This window comes from Aspergillus puulaauensis, chromosome 4 (assembly GCF_016861865.1).
Source record: "Aspergillus puulaauensis MK2 DNA, chromosome 4, nearly complete sequence".
Classification (NCBI taxonomy): Eukaryota; Fungi; Ascomycota; class Eurotiomycetes; order Eurotiales; family Aspergillaceae; genus Aspergillus; species Aspergillus puulaauensis.
In genome coordinates this window covers 3,340,208-3,362,116 of record NC_054860.1, presented here as the reverse complement: position 1 = coordinate 3,362,116, position 21,909 = coordinate 3,340,208, and the positions used below count along the sequence as shown (strand labels likewise).

The 21,909-nt window shown below is 50.9% G+C and overlaps 5 protein-coding genes across 5 annotated transcripts; 3 read left to right on the top strand and 2 right to left on the bottom strand.

Moving 5' to 3' along the window:
- Nucleotides 1-5,026: 5,026 nt before the first annotated feature.
- On the top strand, nt 5,027-6,166 carry ATG5 (autophagy protein 5; the record flags this gene model as incomplete). Its single annotated transcript, XM_041704454.1, has 3 exons — nt 5,027-5,149; nt 5,199-5,634; nt 5,712-6,166. The coding sequence occupies 3 exons, from the start codon at nt 5,027-5,029 to the stop codon at nt 6,164-6,166; spliced, it is 1,014 nt and encodes a 337-aa protein (XP_041557038.1).
- A 258-nt stretch (nt 6,167-6,424) lies between these two features.
- APUU_41287S (NACHT and Ankyrin domain protein) lies at nt 6,425-10,456 on the bottom strand (the record flags this gene model as incomplete). Its single annotated transcript, XM_041704453.1, has 6 exons — nt 6,425-8,912; nt 8,968-9,516; nt 9,577-9,601; nt 9,666-9,857; nt 9,922-9,989; nt 10,062-10,456. 6 exons carry the CDS (start codon nt 10,454-10,456, stop codon nt 6,425-6,427), a joined length of 3,717 nt encoding a protein of 1,238 aa, XP_041557037.1.
- Nucleotides 10,457-11,840: 1,384 nt separating this feature from the next.
- On the bottom strand, nt 11,841-14,560 carry APUU_41286S (SAM and PH domain-containing protein; the record flags this gene model as incomplete). Its single annotated transcript, XM_041704452.1, has 3 exons — nt 11,841-14,243; nt 14,304-14,501; nt 14,558-14,560. 3 exons carry the CDS (start codon nt 14,558-14,560, stop codon nt 11,841-11,843), a joined length of 2,604 nt encoding a protein of 867 aa, XP_041557036.1.
- A 3,453-nt stretch (nt 14,561-18,013) lies between these two features.
- On the top strand, nt 18,014-18,415 carry APUU_41285A (uncharacterized protein; the record flags this gene model as incomplete). The annotated part of the gene is made up of 2 exons (XM_041704450.1): nt 18,014-18,078; nt 18,169-18,415. The coding sequence occupies 2 exons, from the start codon at nt 18,014-18,016 to the stop codon at nt 18,413-18,415; spliced, it is 312 nt and encodes a 103-aa protein (XP_041557035.1).
- A 102-nt stretch (nt 18,416-18,517) lies between these two features.
- On the top strand, nt 18,518-21,243 carry APUU_41284A (uncharacterized protein; the record flags this gene model as incomplete). Its single annotated transcript, XM_041704449.1, has 3 exons — nt 18,518-18,875; nt 18,958-19,158; nt 19,214-21,243. The coding sequence occupies 3 exons, from the start codon at nt 18,518-18,520 to the stop codon at nt 21,241-21,243; spliced, it is 2,589 nt and encodes an 862-aa protein (XP_041557034.1).
- Between the last annotated feature and the right edge of the window lie 666 nt (nt 21,244-21,909).

Genomic DNA, 21,909 nt, shown 5'->3' with positions numbered 1-21,909 from the left:
AACAAAGTTTGATTCTTCGCTTCAATGCCCTCTTCTTGGGGACATTCGACAAGAGGACTCTGCTTAGGGTTAGGCACATTGGGGTGCGGTCCTCGCACTCTAAACTTCGACACCCGCGAGCCTTGTGCTCGACAATCTGGTGTCAATCCCGTCCAATAGGAGTATAAGGTTTCGTAAGACGTGCCCTTGTTCTCAAAAAAGACCAAGATTTGCCATGTTTGGGGGCTAATCTCGAGGCAGGACACCCCAACTAAGCGGATCCTCCGCAGACGACAACTACGTACTGGGCCCAGACCAAACGCTCTGGCAGGGGTCCATAAGCCATGGGCATCGCGTCCGCCGGGCACATGAGCCGAAAGCCACCAGTTCCAGTCTCTCGGTAAATGAATTGGGACCAATGGGGCCAAACGTTCATCAGCCTTCGCCGCAGACTGGGAAGGTGCATCGAGATAACTTTACTATTACTGGTCTAGTCAACAAGGGCTGTGGGCACCTAAGGTAAGAGGTAAGTATGTGATGCCTACTCTTCTTGGCAGGGTCAGTGGCTGAAACTCCAGATACCAAATCTTCGACATCTTCAAAGGTCGAAGACAGGGCCACACGTCTCACACGACCCGCTGATTGCAATGTCATTCGTAACGAGGCTTGTCTGGCCAATTTGGCCGTGCCAGAACGGCTTGCCAAAGAGAGTAAAGATCAAAGACGACCGTTTCGAAGATCAGCCGCATGTGGACGAACGTGGGCGATCCCATATCGACCGCATAACTATGAGAAATTGAGAATTCTTGATGACGATTGCTCATGGAGTCATCACTCATCGGTACTCCCAGGCTCCCACGCTCTTGTGGACCCGGTGCCGGCACACTCTGCAGACCTCGAAAATTTAAGTTTACGACACATGTGTCTCTGCACGAACCCAAGAAAGGGCAATATTGCATCTGTGTCGCACAGCTTGCAGGTTTGGCAGGACCTGCAGATCTGATATTGCAAGGTGCGTTTTCTAGTTCGATCGCACATTTTTGCAGCTGTATTTTTGGTCACGAAAGCTACTCATAAAAACCTTCCCACCTGGTGTCGAAAATGGTGTTCTAGGTGGGTGTTTTTGCTTTTTTCCTCATCTCGCTCCCCACGATATCTCTCCCTCCCAATGATGAATTTTCATTTGGATTACGTTTCCCACCCTCCACGGTGGCCCGGGCGGCCTACGAGGCCAATTTCGATCTATTCACGGTCTCATCTTCAGCTGACCAGGAGATATGTCTGGATGATCGGCACAACTATTGCTTAAACTAGGCGCTAAGGCTGCGCACTATGACGAGAGCCCCTGCATTTGCAGCCAACTAAGGTCCCTGACGTGAGCCCCGCTTGGTTGGCAAAGCAAGGGAAATGATTCATGAAGCGCACCTCTTGTTCAAAAGCAATATACGTACTTGCTGGATTGGGGCGGCGGTTAGCCTTTTGCCCTTTTGCTCTCCGAAATTACGTCCAGCTGCGCCCCAAACCGTGGGATATTATAATTTTCAGCACCTAGCTCGACGCGATGCCGTTGACTTACGAGCAATCGACGCCCCCGCGCGGCTCATCAAGCTTCTCGCCATTTGTCCCATGTTCCAGAGAGTCGGGTTTTGACATGAATCCTGATCCCTCTCTTGGGTTAGGAGCAGCGGCACTAACAGCTGTGGTTTTGCGCGAAAAGAGTGGACCAAATATTAATTTTTGGGCTATTTATTTTCAGAAGCCGAAAATATCAGTCCGCGGAACTTTTATGTTTCCATTTCAGTCGATTCCTCCTCAATTGGACTCTGCCGTGATACCGTCCAGCCCCATCGGACTCATCCAAAATATCAAGTTCTTGGCCATCACTGTCTTACCCTGCAATCGCCCTCGCTAAGCCCCTGGAAATTGCACATGCTGGTGTTGTTTCAGAAGTTGGAGTGCAGACTGGCACAGGGCAAAAGGCTAGCCTTCACTCTGTCGACAGTATCTCGCCTATTAGTTTTCGCAATCATACGTAGTCGCTGATGGGCAGACTCTCACCCTTGCACGAGCCAATGCCTCAGGCTTCTAACCAGTACCCACGCGACCAGCCTTCACTGTTACTCTGACACTGCCAGTCCGAACTTCGGCCGTACTGGTCTTGGTCGGTTATCTCCGTTGCCAAGCACACCGTTCGCATGGCTTTGTGGCCCTGTGCATTGCACTGCCTTGCAGCTCAAGAATATGCTGCCAGCGCCAAGCATTAAGATGCAGCTGCGTCATCATTCAGAGATGAAAAGGGAAGTCCGCTGCTCGTTCTGCGATCTGAACAGATCCCGTCACTACCTGTACTACGCCTCAACAGAAAGAACGGACTTCTTTCCTTGCACGGTCATGGCGTTCGTGACAGTAGTGGAAGGTATCGACAACCTGCTGCACCTCGCTGATCCTCCCTTGAATTGCAAGGCCTGCGTAACCGAAGCCACAGCTGTTGAAACGCCTGAATCATGGATACCATCCTTCGTGCCAAGATTAAGCTTGACGTGATGCCTGCAGCTAATGGCCTTAAATCTTAATGGCTCGGGTACGAATGTACGAGGAGCTGCAGCATGCCCGTGCACAATCTAGCCTACAAAGGATCCTTCTCTATAAGAGGCATGGCTTCTCAGTTTAGTACTATTTCCCGTGCGCCATTTTCCAAAATCGATCTGGAAAATCTTAAAAGGGTTGAGGCTCCGAAACCACACTTGAATCGGGGTCTCTTAACGACATACGCTCCGTCTTGGCTGAAGCCCGATGCCCGAAGCCTAGAAGGTGAGCCAACCCAATCCTTTCCTGTACTTTCTGACGGGGTGCTGTCGGCTCAAAATGCACCCATGCGCCGCCTTTCCGTTCTGCGGGGGTTGCTATTTCAGGCATCCGACGACTAGGCTGGCTGGCCGTTATATTATTCTCACCATTGCAGTCATCCCGTTGGTTGACGATGATTTCTCGTCTCCATTCCAAAGTTTGATACAGTACTTCACCTGGGCACGTACAATCCCTTCACTTTTTGGCCCCTTACATTTGATATCTCCAAATAGCTATCCAATGGTCCGTGCGTAAGCAAGTGTTTCTTTTGTGTGTCGTTCGATGGACCAAGCACGAAGGCCCAGCAGTATACCTACCAGATTGACTAATGCTATAATAGCACCTTTCTCAACTTGGCCTATTCCCGATAAGCACGAGCCTTGCATTTCTCCCCCAATATGCAAGCACCAAGCTCAGATAACCCCTCAATTTGATCCACAATGACTGTGGTCAAGCGAGGGGATGGGGTCCCACGAAGCCCCAACGTACATATCGTATCAAGCCACTTAGTGCATTCAACCACGACTCGGCCCGGGTGTTCTAGGCTATTGCATGACTGTGAATTATGTCTGTTCTCTGCGTGTTATTGGTAGCAAGCTTCGCAAGGAGCTGACTCCGCAACCGACGTTGGAACACGTCCACGTGTATCCCTTGCTTCCACTAAGATTTAAGGGTGCATCGACACGACTGAGCACTTGAACAGGCATCATTGTTTCAGGCTAACCCAGATACAGAAGGTTTAAGAGAGTCATAATTCAAGCTGAAAGCACGCTGTTGCTGCTGGGATGAGCTTCATCCCTTGCAGACCGGATACCATCCGATTTCTCCTCGGCAACTTGCAGAAACTACGCCCGGCGTTGGCAGGCTTACGCCAAGGTCATACCTTTGTCCTCTGTTCCATATATCAGTCATACCGTAAAGTCTGTGGAAGTCAAAACTGGCAATTTGAAACTGCACATTTTGTTGTTGATCACATTGGCAGTGTGACCAAAAGCCGGTCCCATAAGCTCACAGAGTAGCGGTCAGGGTACATTCTTGAATCCTCCAGCCACTTCACGTCAGTATAGTGAACCACAACCCTCGTTTCCGTGCTAATTCGAATGACAGGCAAAGATCCCAATATCCCGGGCTATAGTACGCACCCATTGAGTGCAAATCCCGGGCCTCGGCCATGCATCCTTTAGGTAATGGACGGCCGTTGCCTTTCTTATCGCAAATACAATGACGTGGTTCAGGTCAAACCTCTCAGAAGAGCGCCACGGTGCGCAAATGGCGTTCAAAGTCTCCACTAACTGCATCCATGCATACATGAAGCTTGCTACTGAGCATATCTCGCGTTGACAGAGCTGATCCAGTCTTGCCTTGTTCGTGAGTATTCGTGAGTATTCAATCTGCAAGGCTTTGGGCACGAGCAGCGTCCGTACGCGAACCTGAAGGCAACCGCCCGCCTACCATCGATGACCGCCAAAGTAGACATTCTGCATTAACACTTTGTTGCCACAAATATCGGACCGTTCCGCTTCCCCAGCGATGGCCACGAATCAATGAGGGCTTTTCGCTGCTCCTACAGCTCGACTGCAAGGGGATATGGCATGAGGGCAGATGGCTAAGGCTGGTTCAAGGTTGTTCACGGAGGACAAGTAGTGGCTTCTCCCCGTACTGACGAGTGTATTCCACATAGGAAAAGAAGTTTCGTTTTATATTTCGTCTGCCGTAACAAACTTATAAATACAATCCGGGGACACTCAAATGTAGCCTTTAATATCAGGATCTCAAAAATATATTGTTATGCCTCCTAGAACCTTCACATTGCATCCAAGATTTTGTGCGGTTATAGACTCATAGGCTTACGAATAACTAAACAATATATTCTATGGACTAGTTAAATGATAAAATGAATAACGAAGACGTCGTGAACAGCAACAGTATACTGGGCATATCACGTGCGCCGTGATCGGGAAAGTTGCCTAGTTGAGGAGTCTCAACATGACTTCTTTCATCTTCGCTACAACATTCTATCGCCGTTCATCATCTTCCTGGTCGATTTGTTCTACACAACGCCATTCTCCTATTTCTGAAGCCGTAGGAGGGCCTGCAACTGCGGACTATGTCATAGTCCCGTGGAGAGATCGTCTCGGTAATGTTTGTCGCCTTCCGGCTCCGCAAGGACCAATGCACTAACACTCCGACAGGCACAAGCATGGCCATGGATCAAGTCGCACTAAGCACTATTCAGAAGTCTATCTGGGAAGGCCAACTCCCTCTAAATATTACTCTCGCTCCATCTGAGAGTCGCACCTACGACCAGACAGATCCATATCTCGTACGGGCCGCTCTCATGTCGCTATGAGCTAGGCTAATCAAGGTTCCAGATTTCCTTACCGCGGATTTCGTATCTGCCATCTCTCCTCCCTAGGCTCAAGGCCTTCTTCTCTTCATCACTCATTGACCCCGCTGCCTCAGCTCCCCATGACGGTTGGTTCTCTTTTGAAGGCGTCCCCCTGAAATGGCACTACCCCGTCGGTCTCCTCTATGACCTTTATGCGGGTGCGGACCCAGCGACCAAATCAAGCGAGGATGAGTATTCGCCCACCTCAGAGGCTGGACCGCTTCCCTGGCGACTTGTTGTGCACTTTAGCGACTGGCCTGACGAGGAGCTCGTCCGCCTTGACGCAGAAGGCATGGTCATGAACGATGCCTTCATTAACAGCGTCAAGGAGGCTGATTTCGTGCGCAACGGCACTGCAAAGGGAATCATGACTCTCTCGAAGGATGATTCTTCGGGGTTGTGGGAGGCTGTTCAAGATGGTAAACTAACTCCATCACGCCCCCAAAATCTAACCAAACCATAAACTTCCATACGCATCTATGCTAACCTGGCAAAGTCGACCTCCCCTCCTTCCAACGAATAATGAACATCCTCCTCCCACTAAATTCCCACCAACCCCTCCGCAACCTCCCTGTCCGCCTCTTCCTCCCCCTCCCACCAAAACCAGACTCCGATTCGAACTCCCCCTTCCTAAAAGTCGTCCAATCGCCCATCCCGCCAACAATATCCGTCACGCAGTCCCAGCAACAGATGAACCAGTCAACTATACTGTCCTCATCCCGCGTCTCGGGTTCAGTATCCGCAGGGGCGGCCCAACCGCAACCGCAAACTATCGGTACGGCACTCCACTCTATCTTACCCCATCTATTTCCGAGCCGCAGGACCCCTGTCCTGGCGAAACCTGTGCTGCATGGTGCTGCGGTGCCGATGTCTGCGCCTGTGGAGGAGGTGGTGAGATGTGCCGCTTATGGGGATGGGTGGGTTTATATCGTTGTGAGGATGATGGGTTGATTGAACATCCTATGTATAGAGACTTAGTAGCCAATTTTACTTTCCAACCATTTTCAAAAATTTATATACCAAAAGCCGGTTAGTCCATCCTCATTATCTAGGGTATCATGTCATATCATATACACATTCCATAACTAACAAACACCAGCTGTTCCATGCGGCCCATGCCAGCAATTCCACGCCATGCTCGCTCAAACGCAAGACACAAATAATGCCACACCCCTCATCCCTAAACACGCCACGTCATATCATATCTATTCAAACAATCACATACGGCGAGCCATTTCCCAGGGTCTCATTCCTCAATGAAACAGCAACATCCTTCTCTTTTTCTATACCACTGCCACTCCTACGCCCATTCCCATTCAAAACTTCCACAACCCCATTCTTAGACACAGCCACATCCACACCCGAAATCCCATTCTGCGGCTGTGAAACTGCATCTACATCCTCAAAGCCATCCCCATCTTCATCCTCCCCTTCACCCGCTTCACTAGCCTCAACATCACCCCCTTCAAGCCCCAAATCCTCTTCAATGACCGTCCCCACACTATCCCTCTTCTGATCCCAAACAGGAGGCGGCTTCAACTTCCCATCAACTTCAAACCATTGTCTCCCAAACGGATTCCTCAATGCAAGTTCAAACGCCGTATTGCCCACCCCGTCTCCGTGCCCATCGTCCGCCTTTGCGCTGTCCGGCGCCTCAAGGGACATATCCGCTCCGGCCTCGTACAAAAGTCTGAAGATGGACTCGCGGCCTCGCTCTGCGGCGAGATGGAGCGGTGTTTTCCCGTCAGCTGTTTGGGCGTTGACGTTGGCTCCCGCAGAGATCAGGAGGGTGATCAGGTCTGGCCTTGGAAGGATCGCAGAGACAGCAAGGTGTAATGGTGTTTCGGCGTTTCCAGAGGCTTGGAGGCGGGAATTCACGTCTGCGTTCTGTCCGAGAAGGAGGTGGATGTATTCTGAGATTTGGGGGAAGGCGTGATCTGGAGCGCCGGTGCCGATATAGACGGCTTGATGTAGGGGTGTCCAGCCACTTTTTGAGGGGGTGTTGATGTCGTCTGGGTGTCCGAGGCCGAGGTCCAGGAGGGCAAGTTTGAGAATGACCAGGCCGTCTTGCGAGATGGGTGGTGTGATGTGGAGGAGGGATTCGGCGTTGCCGGTTAAAGTTGTGGGTTTGGCGCCTTGATCGAGGAGAAAGGTGAACATTGTTTTGTTTGCAGCTGTGGCGGCGCAATGCAGCGGACTTAGGCCTTTGTTGTTAAAAAGTTCGATGTCTGCGCCTTGGGCGAGGAGTTTGGAGGCGATGGAGGGGCTTGTTGCTTTGCGGGCTTGTTCGTGGATGAGGGATTCGCCTTCCTTGTTCCAAGCGTTGATGTCCCCGCCGGCGATGACGAGGAGGTCAAAGGCGACCCAGTGTCCTTCGTAAGCTGCTATTTGGAGTGCAGTGAATCCGGATAGAGAGCGAGCTTCTATATTTGGGCGGCGCTGGAGGAGGACTGAGATGGCCTCGCAGTTGTCAACTTTTACGGCAAGCTGGAGAGGGGTGAAGCCGTCCTCGTTGGTCATGTCGATTGAGGCGCCTTTATCGAGAAGGTGCTGCATGATACGGATTCGTCTCCATCTTATTGCAAGATGTAGGGCTGTGTCTCCTGTGCGGATATTCCGGTTGTTCACGTCCACTTTGTTCTTCACAAGAAGAGGAACGGTAGCTTCGTCCCATTCGGTCTTCACCGCGAGCTGGAGAGCTGTTTCACCCTCTTCGTTTGCGACCTGTGGATTTACAGGTTGATGAAGAAGTAGCTTCAAGATTGGCCGCTGGCCATACTGCGTGGCCAAGTGTAAAGGTGTACTGCCATCACGCGCAACCGAGTTGGCATCAGCACCATTGTCGAGCAAGAACTCAGCCAATTCCAAGTGCCCACGACTGGCCGCACAATGCAAAGGCGTGATTCGGAACGAATTATCATTTTCGTCGAGCCTTGCACCCTGTGCCAGAAGACGTTTCGATCTGCTCACAATGCCAAAGTAAGCGAGAAAGTGAAGCGCGGTCCAGTCCTGCGGGTATTTCCCTAAACCCAGTTCTGATGGGATCCTGGGCTCATTGGTTAGAACCTGTAGAGGTGGGCGTCTCCAGAGCAGTTTGTTGAGAAAGGTCTTGATCAAAACCTGGATTGTCTGTTCATCTTCGGCGACTTCTCGCGCATGAGCCCCCCAATACGTGGCAGCATAACTAAGGAACCCATTTTCAGAGCTACGAGTAGATGTGCCGCCATTATAGTAGCAATCATCAACTACCTCGTCCGGCGAAATGGCAGTAAGGCAAGTCTCAGCAATATCCTTCTGGGCCGTGGGAAAGAATACCCTGCCTGGGGCGCCAGTCAGGTACTCCTTTGCTGTCCTATGCACGAAACGGACGGTGCCGCTTACAGCATCAACAGTGAGCATTCCGGCACTTTGGGTTTCAAGAGAATGCTCAAAACTCATAGAATCGTCCTCCGCTTCACTGTCAGTACTGTTGATGGCACGCTTCAATTCCCCTACAGATAAAGGGCGAAGAGAGTATAAAGTCCAGTAAACATAGGCGGTTGCTTTGGGGCTATGGCTAACAACCTCTTTCATTGCTTCTCCGTATGCCTCAGTGAGCCTTTGCGGGAAGTATATTAAGGCCCGATCAAATTGGCCGCCCTGAGTCTTCCGGGCATGGCGGCTAAGAAGGTCGAGGTTTATTTTGGCAAGTAGAAACCTAGGCCATTGTTAGCACGAGTTTAACAATACCTTGAAACAGGAGAGTGACTTACAATCCATGACTCCTATCCGCCACCATATTAACCGCATTCTCGTATAGCCCGGGGTCCGATTTCCGTTTGAGAAGACGTGTAAGGTCTGGGTCCTCCTCGATCCGGGAAATAGCGTACGCTTTAAGGTCATGATGTGGAGCCAGAACCGTCACATAGGAGACATCTCCAACCTCTGTAGCCTCTCGCAGAGTGACCAGAAGTTGCACCTGATCCGGGAGCTTCTGGAGGCGGGACAGAAAGCGATCCTTGTCAGAAAGCATATCCAGCCCGTCGATGATGAAGAATACTTTCGAAAATTGGTCCACCTCGGCGCGAATAGCATTTAAATATGCTTTGGCTGGCGCTTTCCCCTCAACGGTAGACTCAAAATGGTATAGGGCGGACGAGGCTTGGGAAAGGCTCCGTCTGCGGTAAATGAGCTGCGCAAGGATGTTTTGTAGTAAATCCAGTGTTGTCTGCTCCTTTTGTGTCTCGTCCTCGCATAAAACGAATACCGTTGCTACATCGGGTGATGTGAATGTTCGCTGTAAGGAATCTATAATAGACGCTCTGCATATTCTCGTTAGGGCTGCTTGTTCCAGACATTTGCCGTTGGGTATCTCCACTTACGATAGAAAGGTCTTGCCCACACCAGCTACACAGTTACACGTCGCTTGTTAGCGCCGTGGTCTCATCGCCTCCATGAAAGTAGAACTCACGAGGGCCGACACAGTACAATGTCTTGGTGGAGCCCAGCAGCCACCGGTTATATTCTTCATCATCGAAAATCCATCCACTGGACCCTTGCATTCGGCGGCTACATAAGTCTGCGAGAGTAATGAAATGTTGGGATGTAAGCCGACTAGCAATTCCCAGTGCACGCTCTTCGAGCTGAGGATCGATGTTCGGTCCTACACCGGGGTGGAAAAAAAAGTTAGGTACTTTACGGCACATGAAGGAGACTCAATAACGCACCGGACTCTACCTCCCGCAGCAGCCTGAGACTTGACCTTATCCTCTCATCCAGAAACAACAATCGTTCACTGGAAAATAGCAGCTAGTCAGTGTACGGCCATCAATTCAAGTCTGATAAGACGAAAAAAAAAGAAACCAACCTGGAACCCGGCTGTAGCGAAAGTAGCAACATAGCCTTATACTGTTCCAACCGCGCCAAAAACGTCTTTTCAAGCAAATTCTTCCGGAAATACGTCACCCCCACCCCACCAGGCTGGAAATAAAGCTCCATAGACTTCATAGTCGCCGTGAAGCAACCCAAAATCTCGCCCAAGGCCAAGAGCCTCGATGGTTCGGTGAGCCATTGCTCGTCCTCAGCGCCGCAGCAGATCTGGTTCTTAAGTCGATGAAGGGTGTCAAGGATGTCTATTAAGAGCATTGTAGCCCGTTGGGAGGGTTCTTGGAGATCGCGGCCGCCATTTAGACAGCGGATGACAACACGTGCGGACCCGGCGGCGTGCGTGAGTTGATCCCGCAGGGATCTGGCAGTTGCCATGCTCCCTCTTTGTGATTATTGCGGATTCCACAATTGGAAACCATTAATGGAATCTGATGGGACGTGGAGGGAGGAACGCCTGGGGGTTGGGAAGAGGGAGGGGTGGTGGTGACGGTGGTGGAACGCGATGGGGATGGAGAGGAAGACAGGTTGAAATTATTCCTTCCCCCGGAATTTCTCAGACAAGAACGGCGCTAGCAACTCTTACAGAATGATCAATCCATTGAAGGTGAAGCGCACCAACGACCCAGGAAGAGGGAACACCCCTGTGTTCGCGGGTGCAGCGACAGAGGGATGGGTGTTTGAACTTTGACCCCTCCTTGTCGCAGATGCAAAGCAGCGGGTCACACACATGCAGCAGGCATTTCGGAACTTCTACACCAGGTGATCTTTTGTATCTTGCTTCTAGCAGAGCGATAAACAGTTGCCGTCATATATTCCTGCATTCTGCATTACACCTTCTCTGAAGAAGTTAATGGCAAGCCACAAGAAAGTACCAGAACGACTTCTCAGGGCCTCGCCTGACCGCTGTTATCACGACAAGCTCATGTGCCTCGTGGGCGATACGCAACCAACAGAGGCTAAAATTAATTGGCTGTTTTACGTGATGGGCGTCAGAGACACCGACCCTGTCAAGCCAACAGGAATTGGGTGTGATCAACACCTGCTGCCAGAATGTCAGACCACTCTGATCGAGCCGTTAGGCGCCCAGGCAGCCCACCCAGATATATTACCGCCCAATTATCGAGACGATCAGTCATTTGCCCTGGCGATGGCGTGGGGGACTAAGCAATCCGAGTTCGGTGGTTCAACGTGGACTGGCTGTCAGCGAACCAGCCACTTTTCTTTCTTTGATTTTTGTCTTGTGGGTTGTGAGAAATGAGAACTGACTAAATACAGGCAACTTGATTGTTTCTTTCTTTTACCGATCTTCCCAGAATGTACATACATGTAGTCCTTTCAAATACAAGTCCAAGGGAACTAGTGAGTTCCAGCTCAAGCCCTCAGACAACATTAGTCCAAGCAAACCAGGCGCGAGCCATTTGTTTGCTCAACATGTATCCAATCTAGCTACTTCTCGCGAGCAGACAAATGAAAACCAGGATGCCCTTAGGCTGGCTAATAAACATAACTGAGGTGCCAAATACGAACCACAGGTTCAAGGAGAGGCAGGAATCAGATGGTCGTAAATTCGTGATGTAAAACAAAAAGAAAACAAAAAAAAACAAAAACAGACATTGGCAGGATGGAGAGTTTGGAGATATGCAAACTGGAAAGACAGATCAAATGAACAGTGAACAAGAAGAGAAAAGTTGCAAAAAAGAATGAATGGGTATCACTGCTAGTAATTCAAAATCAAGGGAAGGCAAGCCTGTTTAGCGAATTAAAAGGGCTCGCCGTTGAGGTTGACCAAATCACCACTCTCGCGGCCACGTCGAAGAGCTTTGGCAAGCATCAGCTCTCTCATCCAGTCGATGCGCTCCTCACGAGACTTGACTGAGAAATGATGCGATTTCGGTCCGCTCGATAGCAACGGCTTCCGCTCTGCGGTGCCGGAATTGTTCGGGGCAGGAATCAGGGAAAAGGCGAAAGCTGCTGCTGCATCTCCTTGTTTGTCATTAACACGCTTCAATACGGTTTTCTTGAAGGCGGCAGTTAATTTCGAGCTGGACTGGAGAGATGAGCACGCTACCGCGTAATCATCGACGTCGATACGCTCCAAAGACTTATCGTTCTCTTCAGTGGCTTTCTCATCGGGATACATGCAAAGGTTAGTGCCGCGGAGTGCGAAGTGGCGGTCCTCCCACTCATGTCGAATGAACTTGGTGGTCTTCCGCTTTTTCATCCACCCGCTATGGATGATGTCGTCCGCGTGGGCTGAGCCCGGAGACATGGGGTTGTGTCTGTAGCGCGGAGTCTTTGCGGTCTTCTCGAGGTCTTCTAGAGTGTCAATTGGTGCCTGAGCCGAGCCTTCGGCAACGGGAACTAGAGCTTTGAAGCCGTTTGTCTGGATAGCAGAGTGAAGTCGGCGGTGGGTTTCCGCCTTGCTGGCTGCTAGCTGGGCGTCATGTGCCTTGTGTGCCAACTGCCCTCCAAAACGCATGTCCGGTGGGACGGACTGGGAACAAGCCCGCTCAACAGGGTTGAGTGGCACGGCTGTCATTGGGTCCTCACCACCGGGTGATTGGGGTCCCTGTTCACATTGGGCACCGTCACGGTAAAAGTCCGAGGGCGATAGGAGAGAACCATATGGGTTAGGTGATTTTCCTCGGTTCGTGGCGGGAAACTGCTGTGACTTTTGGATGACAGACGGAGTGACGGTGCGCAAAGCGGAGTAGGACGGAGAAAAGGTTGACTCGCTAGGGGCATGCATGCTGGGTATGTGCAGCTTTGGAAGATGGCGGAGATTGTTCGTAAGCGTCGGCCCGGTAGGCCCTGGGGGACCGGTTTGGTTCCCTTGCGCGAACTTGGGGGACTCCGTCATGGACATCGTATCCATAGGAGGTGTAGCGGGATCTGTCGCCGGCTGAAGTCCACTGAAACGTTGAAAGTTGAGGAAGTTGCGCACATTTTCCTGCGGGTCTCGGGTTTGCACATCTTCAAGCATCGCTTGGGACAAGTGAAGATTCGCCTGGTGATTGGCACCCATGATATCAGATGATGCGACAAGAGATGGGGTGATGTCGGATTTAGGTGTCTTCTCCTCTATTCCAGCGGATGTTCGTTCCAACATCGGTAGCTTTAGATCTAGGGCCGGTGGTCTCGCCTCAGATCTTGTTTCTGACCTGGCTTCCGGCTGTGGAGACTTCATCAGAGACGGCGCGTTGGGAGCATTTCCTGGATCACCGGCGACAAGAACAGAACCTCCGAGTCCTTCAAGCTGAAGGTCCTTCAGTAAGCGGGCAACTCGGGTCTGCTGCTTTTGCCATTTGCGACAGTTCTCTCCCTTGGAACACACATGGAGCTTTGGTAGCAATTGCTCGATTGCAACAATCGAGACTGAATCTTGAGGCACAACTTCCGTGCCCTGGCGGCCACGCTTTTGGCGACTGTCTTGTCGTTCATGACCTTTCCCCGATTTCCCAGAAGACCGCGATCCAGATCGGGTCCTCGTGGCATCAGCCCCCGTAAACTGACTGGTGCATTGGGAACTTCCCCTCGAGCTAATGGTCTGAGGGGTCTGTGTATCTTGCCGCAGCGAAGAAGCGGGGGTAGAAATCCGCGAGTCGCAAGATGGTGTAGCGCTGGAGTTACTGCATTCTCGAAGCTTCTTAATGCAGGCCATCAGTTGGTGTCGCTTGCCGAACGAGGCAATCTCAAGTTCCTTAAGGTCCTCAATTTGGAGCTCAAGCAAGATCGAACCAGAGATATCGTTGATTAGGAACTTCTCGGTAACAGATTCTTCGAAGCCCAACCCTCGCATCCAGCGGACAACCTGGTTTGGCGACCAATTGGGGATATTGATTCCGGATTCGCGCCGGGATGTGGAATGTGCAGCGGGAGGAGGGGTTGGAGCGACGTTGTCAGGTAAAGGAGTATCCCTCCTCTCTGGTTCGGCATTGAAGCCAGTATAAAAATGGGTGGCTACTGCGCTGGTGGGGTCCTGCTCCACCGGCGTGAGTTGGGGTCTCGAAAGCGAGTCCTCCGATGTTCGAAAAAGGTGCGGGCCCTGAGGGCCCTTGATCGGGCTTTCATCGATTTGGAAAGGAAATCCGGAAAGGCCGGTCGACTGGGGTGTTTTGATCTCGTCCACAGACGATAGCGTGGTAACACTCTCGGCAACGAGCTGCATTCATTTCAAGTTAACCCAATTCCTCGTGGAAGTAGACAGCAGAAATATACTAACCGAAGATCCACTCCTGTATAGTGAGCTGTTGGATGTGTCGTCTAGCGAGTCGCTATCGTAATCGCTGTCGAAAATCTCAGTAGTAGCGTCCGAGATTGCAGACCGAGATCTATAGCGCGGCAGTGTCCTAGCATCCTGAAATAGGCTTTGCTGCGTCTTGATGTAATCGAAAGACGTTTGGAATCCTCGAGCCGAATCCTAGGTGACAATATTAATCGAAAGTTCTCTCACAAAATACTGAAACCAGTACGTACCATTTTGGCCGCAGGTGGAGCAGAAGGCTCCTATGAGTAGAGAGCCAACAATGCTATTCGACAATCTGAGCAAATATGCTCATATGGGATAAGGTTGTGCGGTTTCCTTGAGTGGAAAGAAGTTGACAATATACGAACGACTCGACGGGCAAAGGCGGGCGATTTCAGTTGGGTATCAAGAGCAAGGAAGCACAAGGGCAGATCGCGGGATCACACAGCGTTAAGTATAACCCCGTCGGTAAAGGCTTTCTGGCCCTAGGGGGAAAAAGGAATATGCCACGACTCAAAGCGCCGGCCGTTTCTCCCCATCATGTCAAAACGCCAGGATTCGACCAGCGAGAATCGCTCTCAATGGGTGTGATGAAGTGAGCCTGGAGATGCATACGGGAGGGGGCGAAGAGCAACGGCGAATCGATCAACGCCCTCTCATGCTGGGTTCGTGTTTCAAGTGAGTGATTGGCTGCATTCCTGCATGACAGGATTTCCCGGCGGCTAGAGATACCCAATGATACGCTCATCTTGGACAAGGGCGCCAGGAGCTGCAGAACCTTGAAATTTCCCGTGGCAGAGATGGCACGCAAAGGAGGGGAAGGCCAGGGTGTGAGAGGCTGGAGGGCGAGGCGCTAATGCTGTGATCACGGCGGGTGGCCAGACAACCGCCAATCGTTGGTCAATCGGGGCGGCGCTAAGGCGGGTTGTCCCATTCGATCACCTTGATTGACGGTTAATTTTAGCCCTCTTTTCGGCCTGCTTCGTTGCAATTATGTACAATTGGGGCCACTTTCAAAGGCTAATGCTACTGAAAATGGCAACAGTTCACGACTTTCAAGTCCCAGCCAGGATCCACCCTGTATAAAGTTGTGAACGTGTGATTGCTTTCCTAGACGTATCAGATGTGACGAGGGCCTTTGCTGAGATTCTCCGCTCCACTTGTCACTCTCGTCACTCTTGGGTTTGTCAGTCCAAACTTCAAATACCAATGGTTTTCCCGCCTCTCCTGATCCTTCTTCGAATCCTCAAGGCTAACGCCCCTGCAGCTTCCAATGATTACTCGCTGGCGTGCTGCGGTATCCTGTCCTCCCCATATTACTGCCATAATGTCTATCATTGTTCTCTCGGTCCAGCGGTGCCGAAATGCAGTGCCCTCCAGAGGTCATGCTTGGGCCAGTCGGAATGCTGAGCAGATACCTGATTATCACGCTTGGGCGCAACGCAGTCTACTTCCGATGATCGAAATCAGGCATTTGAACATCGCGAGGACACAATGTCGCTAGCTGTTCCACAAATTGTAACTCGGTTCCCCGTCGCACAAGACTCGCAGGAACGTGAGAAGTTGAGGTGCTCAGCACAATTCTTACCGCACTGGGCTAAGCGAACGTGAAGCCCCAGCGCCGCAAGGATTGACCGCTAGACAGTCACACTCGGTGGCTGGCCCGAGTCTCGTTTCCCGCATCCATGATCTCATTTTCAGGTTTGACCGCCGAAATTGACGAGAAGGTCAAGGCCCGGCTCCGACGCCTTATCCTTAACATTCATCCAAGGCGAGACCATCACCGCCTGGATGGACGACGTGTAGTGTAACAGTGACACTGACTCGATGGCGCCGGGTTCGCGCATTGAATCTGCTCCAGTATCCGTAGTCTCCATTGATTGCCATCCCTCGATAATCGTAAAATCGACGTTTCCCACCAATAGGCCCAACGAACACCAAATTCTACGATCAAAGATCATCCGTTTCATGTTGTACTAGTTCACGTTAGTCCCCGTCCCCAAGTCTGTGACCTCGAGGCATTGGGTCTTGGCCCCTCGGGAATAGTCAGGCCTTCAAGCATGACAAATTCGCGGAAAGATATGGTTAAGTGCGGGCCATCTGACCTGTTATCCTGGTTTATGAGATAACGCTGGTATTCGGGCTGAAGTTGATTCATGAAACAACGGCATCAATGACGTAGCGGTTGGAGCCCATTGCCTCAGCTGTTTCAGTCCCCGTGGTCTCCCTGAGGCACGTGGAAAACAACGCATGTCAACGAGTTTTCGTTGTACGGACGACCAGCATCCAATATCCTCAAAATCAGATAATTTGCACACATGAAGCCTTCGACATCGAGCCTGCACTGTAATAAGTGTTTTCTCAGATTCTTGTGCTTGTCGGAAGCACGTTACTTCATGATCTGCAGTTCAGGCGGACTCTTTATCCGAGTGTTCCTGAGCCTAGCTAGCTAATTCCCAAGACGAATGCCCCCTCTCCCAAGTCCTTCCAACACGAATCTGTTCAGCTCCCTCGTACTTGACAAAAGGATGACGGCTTAGTGGATTGCAACCGTCGGGGGAACAGGCCAAGCGGGAACCTCGCCCAACTACCAATGCCTAAGTCCGTCAATACGAATGTCATCAGCCCAAAGTCCTTCCAACGCGAGCAGGCGATCAGGTTTCATCTCGCGCTCGAGATAATGCAAACGCCTGCTGATGGCGAATGCTACTACAGAGAGCACCCATAGCGGCAATACTGTTGTTACTATTCGACAAGAGTATCCAAGAAATCTATTCTGATACAAAGCCAGCGGTAATGGGAGACTCGGCGGTTATCAATTGGGTTGAAACGAACGAAACTCGTGTGAAGGGGGCCCTGAGACAGAAATGCCACGAGCAATGCAGCCTCAGGTGTGTCTCATGCATAAGTGTTGCTAATTTTGGTCCGAACGCATAGATTAATGCGGAATCAAACCATAAGTAGGTAATTAACCGCTAGTCCAGGCTGAATGTCTATTAATAGTTTGGAGCATCATTGGTCAATTTTACCCCAAATGGTCGTGCACTCAACTAATTAACCTTACATTGCCGCCCGAACTAGTGGAATTAACGTGCATTAAGTTGGTGAGGGTTGACGGTGAAGGGCGCCAACTCGAGGTCGTTGATTGGGCAATCCAGAAAAGAGCAGATATTGGCGAATGAGATATTACCAACGCCCCGGGAATTTCGGCACGGCGCGAGCCTGTCCAAATCCCCGGCTGCTGGTTGGTCAGTTGAGTTCAAAGCGCCAACATGATCTGATCTCCGCCAATCCGGGGACAGTTGGAACCGCTGATGGCTGAACAGTGCGCCAATGGGACAATGAGTATTGAAGCTTGGCATGCAACTGACACTGTGCTTTCACCATTAACCTCCTGGGTCAGCGTTTCATCAGTCGCTGAGCAGCTCGCTAAGCAGAAAAAAATGCATTCTGAAACGCGAAACAACCAATGGCACTGGAATTCTTTTGTGAGATGGGCGACGCGCGGACCACCTTCGTGCCTGTATCAGAAGTCGATTCAGAGAGACAAGACTCGGAAAACCTCAATATTTGGCCGAATTCAAGCGGAAAAGAGGGTGAAGGACTGCCCACACTATGAGAATGTAGTCAACTAGCATTGCCAATATGGTGTATGCAACAGGCATCGATTTCTCAAGAAATGGGTTATGGGCGAGGCAGAGGCGCCGCATCACAGTGCCGCTGACGCCGGCGCCAACTATCCCAAATGGGGGTAAGTTGACAGCAACTGGCATGGATGATGGACCGCAGGACACAGGAACTCTCCAGTTCCCAAGTTAGCTCTGACCCTGATCATCCCCAGGCACAACCGCCGGCCAGAATCCAAAATTAGCTCCTTTGTTGGCGCGCCATTCGTCGACAGTTCAGATCTTCCCCTCCCCGCGCTTCGAGATGCGGTCTTCATGCATCTCACTAGCTCAACCGCCGCCATGGAGGAAAAAATAGAAGCATCAGAAGATAGTGCCTTACTGTTTTTGGTTTTAAAGGTCTTCATCGCCATTGATAAAGAGTATCATGTTCGCGACAGTCTCGCTCAATTGTCGCGCTGATAGACAGTCCCTCTATCTCTTCATCCTTCTTGGGCCATTCTTGGTGCTTCACAGCATACCACACCTGTGGTCTGTTGTGTCACTTGAGGATCTCTTGGAGCTATGTCTTATCGCGTCGATACATCGTTTGTCAATTCGGCAGCCGGGTCTCAGCCATCTCGATTCGATATTCACTTTTACGAGCCTCATAGTCCAGTCACACAGAACACTATGTCTGCGCCTACCGGACCAACTATGCAACCAGAGCTTCAACGGCCAGAGTTTGACGAGCCAGAGCTTGATGAGCCAGAGTTTCACGAACCGGAGCCTCGGCAGAGAAGGCCTCAGCACAGAAAGCCTCAACGTTCAAGGCCTCGACCAGCAAGACCTCAACAGCCAGATCGAACATCGCGCGAACACTCCCCAGCTATCACAGACCCCGCAAGCAAGATCACAAAAGAGCATAGACGCTCGCGCAATGGTTAGTTCTAGGCGCAACCAGATAGTTTCCTCTTGCATCACAAAACAAGTTCACACAGAAACTGACTGTACCCATTCTGCAGGCTGCTATACCTGTCGCTTACGAAGGAAGAAATGTGACGAGAAACAACCTACCTGCCAGGCATGCGACAGCCTCGGCGTTACTTGCGAATACAAAAAGCCAAGCTGGTGGATTAGTACTCAGGCGCGAACGCTACAAACAGATAAGATAAAAAGGAGGGTTCGTGAGACTAAAGTGTCGAAGAAAGAACAGGCTCTCCATGGTAGGCACGCTATTATGGTTACTCAATGAAGAACTGATGTGCTGAACTTCTCTAGAATATATAAGAAATGCGGTACCTGGTGTACGGCCACGCCATCCTCCTATCAGCCAGCCTCAATCAGTCCGAGCGGAAACAATGGAGCCCACCGAATCGATGGAGTCAATGGAGTCAGTGGAGTCGGTTCGGACAGTACGACCAAGACCAGAGCCAGTGCAGCTATTGCAGCCACCGAAGTCAGCGGAACACGCCACATACAGCTTTACTTCGCCGTACCTACCCACTCCTACAACCGCTTCTCTGAACCCTGTTGCATTTGGCTATGACTCTGGGATTGGGGCCGGCACTTTTGTTCAGGATGGCCCTTCAGCACAAGACCCTGGCGCCTTTTGGTATAATCCTATGACAACCCCATTGCTCCCTACACCAACATCGATTCCAGAATCATCACCAAGCTCCGCAGCAATAGTAACAACAGCTGCAACAACTCCAGCACTTCCGGGTGGTGAATGGATTCCCGCTTCGACCTTGGTACCAGGGCCATCAACAAACTCAGCAGCAAGAGAAGTGCCCGCAGCAGCACCTCCAGCAACTCCACTACTACCGAGTGGCCCATGGGTCCCTACGTCAACATTAATATCAGCAACGACAACAAACCCAGCCCCGTTAGTCCCGACAGCGACAGCGACGCCAGCAATGCAGGGCGGTGGTGACTGGTACCAAGGATTTACTGAGCCGGCACCACCTGCGCCCAACCCGGTTGCCCTTGCGCTTGGTTCTTCCGAATTCCCTACTGGCCCTTTGTCCTTATATCTGGAAGCGAAAATGAGTACCAATGATCGAGAGCGCTCCCTACTCTGCCATTTTGTCGACAACGTTCTGCGCTTGGTGTTTCCAATTCTCGACCTACACAAGCAAGGCACATCTCGTGCACGCGAGATCTTACGCTGGCTAGACTCAAATAAGTCATACTACCATTGCTCTTTGAGTGTATCCGCCATCCATCTCCGGACTGTCAAAAAGCAGCGCGGCCAACGAGTAGAGAGGGACATCATGCGGCACCGGTACGCGGCGATTTCAGAGCTCAACAAGGCCTTATGTGCAGACCATAGCCACGATACAATTCTAGATGCGACGCTAGCCATGATCTTCTTTCACTGCACCGTCGGGCCCCCAGAGGCTGACGGCCTGCTGGATATCGCATGGACCGACCACTTTTCGGCTGTCACGAACTTGGTCACCAAGCTGGGCCTGGACCAACCAAACCCGTATATCAACCCTCCTTTTCGACTGTCACTTAGCACTTGGATTGATATCCTCGGGGCAACTATGCTGGGGCAGTCTCCGAAGTTTGCCCACACATATCGTAACAAGCATCTTAACGGGATCTCGTCAGGGCTGAGAGAATTGATGGGCTGCGATGATCGAATCATGTATCTGATCTCTGAAATCGCTTGCCTTGATTCCCTCAAGGAGGCAGGGAGTATCGACGAATATACAATAAACCACCATGTTACCGCGTTATCAGCCCAACTGGACCACGCCGAGCAAGCAGTCCTCGATCCCACCTATGAGACCCCAATCTCCCCCACCGGCATCATTCAAGCCGATAAACTCACCAAAAACATGACTGCAATATTCCGTGCCGCAGCCCGGATCTACCTCTACAGCCTCACCCCTGCCTTCCACCCCGAGCAGCGGAGAATAACCGACCTGGTCGAGACGGTGGCCACCCTCCTCCAATACATCCCGTCGGGGCCTTCCGGGTTCGACCGCTCTCTTGTCTGGCCCATGTTGATAACAGGAGCGTTTTCCACCCCGACAAGCAACTTCCGTATCATTCTCGAGCAGCGCATCAGTTCTATGGGTGACACTAGCGACTTCGGTAGTTTCGGACGCATGTACAATGTGCTGCTGGAGACTTGGAAGCTTACCCACGAGTCCACCGAACCTACTTACACCGACGAGTCTCTTCTCCAGATGAACATACCCTCACCATCCCTTGATATCAGACCACGCATTAAGAAGCAGCCTGTGCATTGGCGTGTTGTCATGAAGTTTTGCGAATGGCAGTATCTACTGCTTTAGTTGCTCTGCATTTGACCACTTAAATCAGGTATGCTGGGGTCCTCTTTCCAGCCGACCCTAGTTTCTCATAGCTAACCATAACTAGTTTGACAAATATGAGCGTGCTACTGGCGTTAGGCCTTCTATTTTCTTTTGCTTTTACTTTTACTTTTAAGTTCTCACGGCGGCATTTTTCTGATTGCTTTACTTTACTTTCATGTCCTTCATTGAAGCTGGCCATCCAGTCTGTTGGGAAAGGAGTGGAACGTTTCTCTATTTCTCAACCTCAGTGGTTCAGTCCAGTCAAGCTTCATTCATTCTTCTGGAGTCAGTTATATATTTTTGGATTTATCTTTATATTTAGTGCTTTCTAGCTGGGGCAGGTTATGTGTCTTTGTTGTTGTTACTTACTTTCTATTGTTGATGCTTTCGAGCTTACTTTGCTATTTCTTTCTCATGAATTAAAGTTATTTTCCATTTTCATTTCCTTTCCATGCGCAGAGCGCTCTTTTATATATTACTTTCACCCGCTCTGTCTCTCCTTATCCAGGTCTCTGCCTCGTGATGATATTCCAGGGAGACGTGCGCTTTGCTGTATTGAAGTCTGCTACATTACAGTTCCTGTTATCCTCCCTGCCTACCATATATCTACATCCTACAGATATATTTCGGTCTATTCCTTGTTGT